Raw genomic sequence first — 8599 nt, 5'->3', positions numbered from 1 at the left:
TCAACTTCTCTATTCTCATTAGAGGGTGAGTTGTGTCCGTTTTGAAATAGAATCTACTCCGCGAACAAAAACCCTGAGTAGAAGTAGAACAATAAATACATCATGCAAAAATAATAGAAACACAAATCACTTACGTGTAGTTCTCATTGGCATAGCAGTGACCGGAAAACGAACAGGCAACCACGGAGCATATCTGCGCGCGCACACTAGAGGGCGTCTCTGCTTCTTCTCCTCCCGTTAATACATTCCCCTCACCACCAGAGCTCGCAGTCTCCGAGCTAGATGTCGTGGCGCCATCGGGTACACTCGGGTCGTCCCGAACTTTCGCGATCTCGTAGGTCACGTTAAACCCGTACACATCAAGCAGGTTGTCCAAGGCGCGGATGTGCGTCCCGTATACACTGTCAAGCGCGAAGTCTACCACGACGAACGGTTTCTGTGTGGATATCCACTGGGTTTCGAGAACACTGTGCTCGTTACTAACGAATATAACGGTCGGATCCATCCATGGTGCGAACAGACTCGAGTAGTCTGTGACTGTAAACCCGGCCGTGACGTAGAGTTGTGTGAAGTACAGGACAATGACAGAGCCGGGATCCGCGTTCTCTATGGTCCACGAGCAGCGGATAGGTACCGGGAACTTAGCCGGGAAGTGAGGGGTTTGTATGATACCCGTGGCGTTGGTGCGTACGCCGCCGCAGGCGAAATTCGCGTCCGCGGGGAATGTGGGCGGGAGGAGGGAGAACGCGAGGAGGGCGGAGAAGAGAAGCACGGCTTGGGGCGGACACAGACTGGGGTAGTACGTTGAGAGGGCACACAACATACTAGACACGAGGTCGGGCTAGTACCGCGGTGTCCATTTGGGTGCTTTTGATGATTTCAAAAGATCACTTTGGTTTCTTTTCATAAAGCTTTGCAACTATTTAGGTATATCAGACTTTGAAGTTATGCAAGGGTATTATTTTTCAATACAACACAACATATAGTAACTAAATATGAGAATGACAATATTTTGATTATTTAGTCAGACCCATGGGATTATTTTAATCTGTTATTTTTCACACTTGTTTTGCATACAATGCACTCTGTGTTGATTATAGATTTTCAGTTCACATTCTGAGTATTAATATTAATCACATCATATTTTTATTTACATTGCAACTTTATAGGATGCATTAGTTAGATTGGTTCATTATTCATTAAACTTTAGGTTCTCAATTAATTTTCATAAATTCAGATTTTATTCACTAATGAAAATGATTTTCTATATTTCAAGCTAGAAAGCAATATTTTACTAGCATCACACATTGGATTGTGGAAAGCGTTAAAAACTATTATTATTCATATGAACTTAATCTCGCTCCTATTTCTGAGAAAAACTTTATTGAAAAGAGTACCTATAACCTACATTATGTATAACATGTAATCCACTGCAGAGAAGGAGTAGAAATGGAGAAGGAGACGGTAGAGGAAGAGGAGAAGGAGGAGGAGGAGGAGGAGGATGGAGGAGGGAGGAGAAGAAGGAAAGAAAAATAGCTAACCACTGAGAACTGTACTAATCTAGGCATTTTAATTAAAAGGTTATTATTAATTTTATGTTAATTATACTTTTTTCCATTCCCAAGATTTTTTTTCTTCTTTTATTCCATAAAACAATTTAGTGGTCAAATAAATAAAACTAGGTAAAAGTAAGTACTCAAGAAAAACATGTTTTATTATTTTTTATTACATTATTTCTCATTATTATGTAGCTAGGTAACGTTAATTATTATTATGTTTAATTACTTTAAAAAGGTCGGCAAATATTTTGAAAAATATTATTTGCCGGATAATAAGGTTTTTTAGCTTAAAACAACAAGTACAAATAACCTACCTACAGTTCCCTACCTTCATCCTAAAGGCTTCAAGAGGCAAAATATGGTAGACCTACAGGGTAGGGTTGGGACATCGACATCGATGTTTTGAAAACATCGATACATCGGAACAAAAACATCGATGTCAACATCGATGTTTTTGCACTGGAGTTTTTCAAAAATACACAGACAGGAAAGAAATGTGGTTCCCCTAAAGCTAATGTTACACCAAGCGCGCATCGTTTGCAATCATTTTTCCACAAACATTGGCTAATTAGTATTATTAGTATTAGTATTAATAGTGCTTTATTTATTCATCGACATCGATGTTTTGAAAACATCGATACATCGGAACAAAAACATCGATGTCAACATCGATGTTTTTGATTACGATACATCGGATACTCGATATATCGAAGTTTAAAAACATCGATGTATCGAACATCGATGTTTTCGTCTCGATGTCCCAACCCTATCCTGAGGTACGGGAATTATTGAGGGGAGCTTTGCTCGGGACATTTGATGTGACGTCATCGCCTACGGGAGCGTATGCCGTGACGTCAAAGTTCACGATTTCCCGGCATTTTTTTAATCGATTTATCTCGGGATCTAGAAGTCGTAGAAAAAAAAGAAAAATTCTGTTGGTCCTCATTTTTCCTGCTCTATGACTTTGGAACACCACCCAAGTAAGCGCAACTGATCTATTAGGTAGGTACATACCTATGTACATATGTACCTACCTAATTTGCTTAATATTCAGTTAATTATCATTCTTGATTTGATTTTTCTTTCATGTAATGATTTAAAATTAAGACGAGAGCCCGTTCTCCTTTTATTCCCAATATAATGTTTAAGTCACCCATCCATTTATTGGCCTTCCTCGGCGTAGCTTAACATAGATAACGCTAAAACCGGTCTTAAATTAACGATTGAAGTGTTATCTAAATCTCGCTTTGAGTTCATAGGTCGTCGCGACAAATTTCAAGATCAGAGCTCATTTGTGTGAGAAAATGTGAAAAAATCCCCAAAACCAAATATTGGCCCCTCGTTATTTTGGGGAGAGTTGTGATGAACATAAGAGTAATAATGATGGTAAATAATTAAGATAATAACAATAATGATACTAATTATTAAATAAATAAATAAAATATAAAAAAATATTAGAAACATAATTGGCTTGCAAACAGCGTTAGTGTGTGCACGGAGTTGATCCGGCTGCTGTCGGTTTTTCTACAAAAGCTAAAGGCAATGTTACATTGTTTGCAAACAATGCGCACTTGGTGTAACATTACCTTAACAAAAAGATCCATGGGTGACATTAATACTTCTCAAAATAACAATGGTACAATAGAAGAGAATAGGACGGGACAGAATATTCCTTGATAAGACCATATAAGCTGTGTCCACACCATAGTCGACGCCGCGCCGTCAATCGATCAACGGGTGAATCTATGCTGTTGAGGCAGTGTGGACGGTTTCAGTCGACATCGATCAACGGCGTACACTATGTGTGGACACAGCTTGTGTCTACATTCTTCAGAGTATTGGTACTCTACTGACAACTCTGCAGTTTTTCAAGTCCCATCTACACATAACTGCAACAATACTGCCCCCCCCCCATCCCTCACACCCCTGTACTTCAGAACGATAAAATTATTCAAAAACCCCCTCGCTTCCCCTTCTTGGAAAAAACTAACTATGAACTATGAAGAAATAATAATAATTCTACAATAGTAACTAGTAACAATGGGGTACAAAGTTAGTTTCATAGAAATCAAGCTAAATAAACACATGCATGTGGGGCAGAATCGTTCGGAATATGTAGAAATGTTTTAAATAACAAGGGCAACTTGCTGGAAAACTCTTGGTGCAATTCTAACACCCATATTTATGAACAAAATGCTGGCTCTAAGTTCGTGCTAAGCATAGTCTCAAGGCATTTGATTGGTCAATTTTGACTTGAGACTGATCTAAGAACGATCATTCTTGTTCATAAATACGAGTGTCAGTGTGGTCAGTGGCGACTTATGTATTGCTGCGTGAAATGAGAAGCTATAGAAAAACGTAGATTCCATCCAAACAGCCAGAGGAAACGAGATAAATATTTAGACTAGAGGACAGAAAAGGAAACTCTTTAGACTAGCGGAGAGAAAAGGAAACTCGCAGACCACTCTGTTCACCACGGCACAGTATCTGTATTCGCCATAGCGCGTAGCGCAGCGGCCAGAGAAGGAGAAACTAATTCTTGAACACCTTTGCGGAAGGCACGGTGTACTACATTAACAGTTTGAAACGACCTTGAAATTTTTGAAGAACTCCGTTAACGGCACAGTCTAATACCGGAAATGGAGACATTAACGCGTTTGTGCAACATGCAGCTCCCTTGTGTATCAAGGATTGCTGGATCTTAATAGAACATACACAGAAAAAAGACTAGCGGACAAACTAGAGAACTATTTGGACCACTCAGTTGAAGGCACGTACCCGTTAACCTGACCTCCCCAACGGTCGCCGGTCGCCAGTTCGCCACTGCATAATTACAGCCAGAATAGAAAGCCATTATGATGGGAAGTCGATCGACCTTGCTGTTAGCACGCGTTGTATTAGAACACACCCTGGACTTCAGGCAAGATGCCAAGAATACGATGGGGACAGGCTTCACTGGAGACAACTAGTACACTCGGGGGCGAAAATTTCGGCACAGTTTGCATTTCCAGCCCTTTACTATGACAGCCTTTTATGAATGTCTTGAAAATAGCTTGGCCTTTTTTTTAGGTTGGTTTTACGCCTGATTAAACGGACTATTAGTGCTATAACAAAACCAATGCTCCTATTGTTTGCTACCAACTAAAGCTCATGTTGTTGTTTTCAACTTATCGTCTTTGATTTTCTAATTGGCTCTATTTTCAATAGAAATATTATTGATTTTGAGAAAAAGCAGGTACCTATATACGTGTCAAAATGTGCCGATTTTTTCGCACCGTGAGTGTAGATGGGACGTAGGCATTATGAACATGTTCTTCTAGAGAGGAGACAATTTTCTACTCAACTTCTAGAAGAGAAGGGGTAGGGATGGAGGGGAGGGAAGGGAGAGGGAGAGAGAGTGAGAGGACAAGAGGGAGAGAAAGAGGGCATAAGGCATTTTACAAAACTTTCGACAGTTTTGGCTCGTTATGCAAAATGTAGAAACCTTTGCCAATGTGTGAAACGTAAGTTTTTTTCTTTTTTTTTTTTTATTTTACTGGTCGCTTACCTACCTAGTTGTGTTGCTGGAATTAAAAATTCTTAGGTTTGTGGTAAGTTTTCATTGAATTACCACCCAAAAGATCTCTCTAAAAAGAAAGAAAAAGCAGCAAAGCTCCGACCACAAAAGTAGCCCTCTAATCCCCCTCCAAGCCATTCTAGCATTATCATGGCAAGTACATAGCTAGCGAATTTATGATGTTTTGCAGAAAACAACACAATGTTTTCATAATTCATAATATTATGTTATGCAAAGTATACATGGGATAGGTAACAGGGGTTCCCAAACTTATGAGTACTGCGTACCACCTGACACCTCAAGGTTCTTTTGGCGTACCACCAGATATCAATTTTGTGTGATTTGGTGTTTAAAGAAAGTTATTAAAGCGCCGCAGGCGACATTTTTTCTCTCCCAAATAGGGTTACCAGATTTGTTTTTCATATTGACGAGATAAATCATAAAAATGGGATTTTCAAATCGCTTCGCGTACCATCAGAAATGCTTCCGCGTACCACAGATTGGGAGCCTCTGGTCTAGGATATAGGATGTCGGAAGCTTTGTAGTGTTTTACATTATTTTTACTCTGTTTGTTTCCCGACTTTACACAAAAGCTAATTTCATGCTTGAATGAAGCGCGAATGAGTCTAACCTCGGGGCCCAGGGCAACCCTTGGAATTATAACAAAATCATAAATTATATATTTGGTAAAGCTCTTCAAAAAATATTGTGGGTAAATGTCCTGTTAAGCATCATACAAACTATGGTCGCTTGCCACCGCATAAAATACGTCCAAACTATGAACTATGTATTTTCCCATTCTACCAGTCAGCCTCGTTAGTTTGGAAGGTAGCGCGCGTCTGCCTTGTAAGCGCCAGGTCGTTTTCTGCTCGGGGCGGATTTTAGCCTAAAAAGACAAGGTTCGTTCTCGGAAAGTCTGGTTGTCTCCTGTCTTCCTTCTATCTTTCGGGATGATAAGACCTTAGCGGTTACAGTTCCCTCTATCAAACCTCTTCAAAACGGCGCGGCATTTTTTTTTTTTTTTTTTTTTTTTTCGGGCCCAACCCTACTACAGGGTACAGGTACAGGGCCTCTATACTACAGGGAGTATAGGGCCCATACCATGGCGTATTATACTCGTATTTCAACTTTCATTTCTATTTTCACCCAACAATTCCACGTAATGTAGGTATAGTTAATTCCTACATAAATAATTCCTTTGATATTGGCCTGCCCCGGGAGTTTCAAATGCGAGGGATAATAAAGGTTTTAGGGAAAATATAGTATTTCCCAAAAATCCTACCCGACCCGTCCTAACTTTTGAATGGTTGGTGATTTAATAATTGATTGTTTCTAGAGAGGAAAAGGCCTGGGGCCAAGTGTTTAGTGGTGTCAGAATTTAGGGTCTATCCGAGGAAAAAATGGGGGTTTTCGTTTTAATTTCTCGATAATTTGCAAATTTTATTCAAAAATTACCTCTTCCGGGGATTGAACGTGGATTCTAACATAACCAATCGATTGGCCACAGGCCTTTCCCTATAACCTTCGCTTCGCTTCAATAGTAGTTCTGGGACACACTGTATATCAGGGGTGGCCAAACCGGGAACCGCGGTTCCCTTGGGAACCGCGAGCCCATTTTAAGGGAACCGCAAGCTTATTTTGAGGGAACCATTTTCCTATACGTGTTAGGTACATTTATTTCAGCTATTTTTCTCATTTTTTATTCTTCTTCCTTCTTATTCGTAAAAAAAGTATTTTTCCCCAAAAAATTTCCGTTCCATTTTCCAGGTAGTTGAACAATTTTTTTTTCTTCTCCGCTATTATATTCCGTTTGAAAGTAGGTACCTGCACTACCAGCCCTTGCTGAATTCCTTAGCTGGAATTGTTTCTTCGCTTATATTCCCGTTTTCAGCCTTGATAACCCTGCAACAGGAAAACAAGGGAGGTTGAGTTAATTTAGGATGAATTTACGAAAATAATAAAACAATGTTAAAAGAGACGAAATATTGTTTTTTTTTTTTTTTTTTTTTTTTTTTTTTTCCCAATTTCCATTTTGGGAAGGAAAAAAAAATAAAAAATTTTTTTTTTTTTTTTTTTTTTTTTTTCTCCAAGTTCACATTTGGGAATGGAAAAAAATATGACATAAATAAATTCGAATAGAATTAGACTTAAGTTATTACGAGAAAAAAAGCGACTTTCAGCAGAGAAGGACAATTTTTTAGCCATTGTGATTTGTTTTTTCTTCATCTTGTTATTGTTCTTCTTCTCTCCTTTCTCTTTCTCTTCTTCCTCTACTTCCTGAAAGAAGCTAGTAAAATTGTGAACTCCTTTGAAAGCTTAAACAAAAGTCTTTAATAAAAAAGCCAAACAGCTACAGGCTATTGATACAATGTCAGGATGAGAGTGTATTTTCTGTCTATTTTTTTATTATTATTACATATTACTTTTTATTTTTTATTATTTTCTTTTTTTTCTTGGCGCTTCAAAATCTAAGATTTATGGCGAGGGAAATTTATCATGTTTTGGCGAGGGAGTTATTTTTTCATCAGGTTTTTTTTTTTTTTTTTCAGGTCAATGACCCCTGTATTGGCAACTAATAATAATTAGACAGGCAGGGGGGGGGGGGATTCAGGTCAATGACCCCTGTATTGGCACCTAATAATAATTAGACAGGCAGGGGGGGGGAAGAGAAATAGGGAGGGAGTGAGAGAGAATAAAGAATGAGGGGGAAAAAGTTATATTGTTGTAGAATGTTGATGTCTTTTTTCCTCCTTGTGCTATGGACTCGAAGTTTTTGCCAGGCGACGAGGTATTTTTTTACTCTCTATTTTTCTTAGAAAATTTGAATTTCCCAGAAAAACGTCTCCTTTGAATAGTTTCTCATTTGTTATTTTATTTTTATTTTTTATGTTGTTTAGTCTGGTTACCCCTTGTTCTGCCCGAGACCATGGCTTAGTAACTCAGTTTATGTTAATTTAGTGGAACTCAGCAATCTGATTGGTTCATTTCGAATTTTTTAGCCAGAAATCAAAATGTTTCACCTGGACTCAGACCATTGTCCTGGGCATCAACCTGGCTGGGTTGCTCCACAGAAGAATCCAGTAAATAATAAAATAAAACTTTCAACCCACCTTTTATATATATATACTAGTGGTTGACCCGTCCTTTGTACGGGACCACCACACACACACACACACACACACACACACACACACACCATCCCCCCACACACACACACACTCACACCCATCACACACATCCCAACACACACACACACACACACACCCATCACACACATCCCACCACACACACACACCACATCCATCGCACACATCCCACCACACACACACCACATCCATCACCCACCCACCACACACACACACACACCCATCACACACACCACCCACCCACCACACACACACACACCACACACACACACACCCACCCACCAAACACACACACACCCACACACATCCACTACACACATACACACACACGCACGCGC

General features: G+C 39.4%; 1 protein-coding gene across 4 annotated transcripts in view; it reads right to left on the bottom strand.

Annotated features, from left to right (window-relative positions):
• Positions 1 to 8599, bottom strand: part of LOC113466656 — a 62276-nt gene continuing 53677 nt past the window's right edge. For 2 of the 4 annotated variants that reach the window (XM_026822238.1, XM_026822239.1), the window contains exons 2-3: positions 6940 to 7017; positions 1 to 1276 (exon numbers count right to left, since the gene is read on the bottom strand). In XM_026822238.1, the coding sequence (XP_026678039.1) occupies positions 131 to 823 (693 nt within the window). In that variant the 5' untranslated portion in view covers positions 824 to 1276; positions 6940 to 7017 and the 3' untranslated portion in view covers positions 1 to 130. Of the gene's footprint in view, positions 1295 to 6939; positions 7018 to 8599 lie in introns of all 4 variants that reach the window. The other 2 variants (XM_026822241.1, XM_026822240.1) reach the window with 2 other exon arrangements.

This window comes from Diaphorina citri, unplaced genomic scaffold, assembly GCF_000475195.1.
Source record: "Diaphorina citri unplaced genomic scaffold, Diaci psyllid genome assembly version 1.1 scaffold308, whole genome shotgun sequence".
Taxonomy (NCBI): Eukaryota; Metazoa; Arthropoda; class Insecta; order Hemiptera; family Psyllidae; genus Diaphorina; species Diaphorina citri.
The sequence above is the reverse complement of the archived record's forward strand: the minus strand, read 5'-3'. Positions and strand labels throughout refer to the sequence as shown.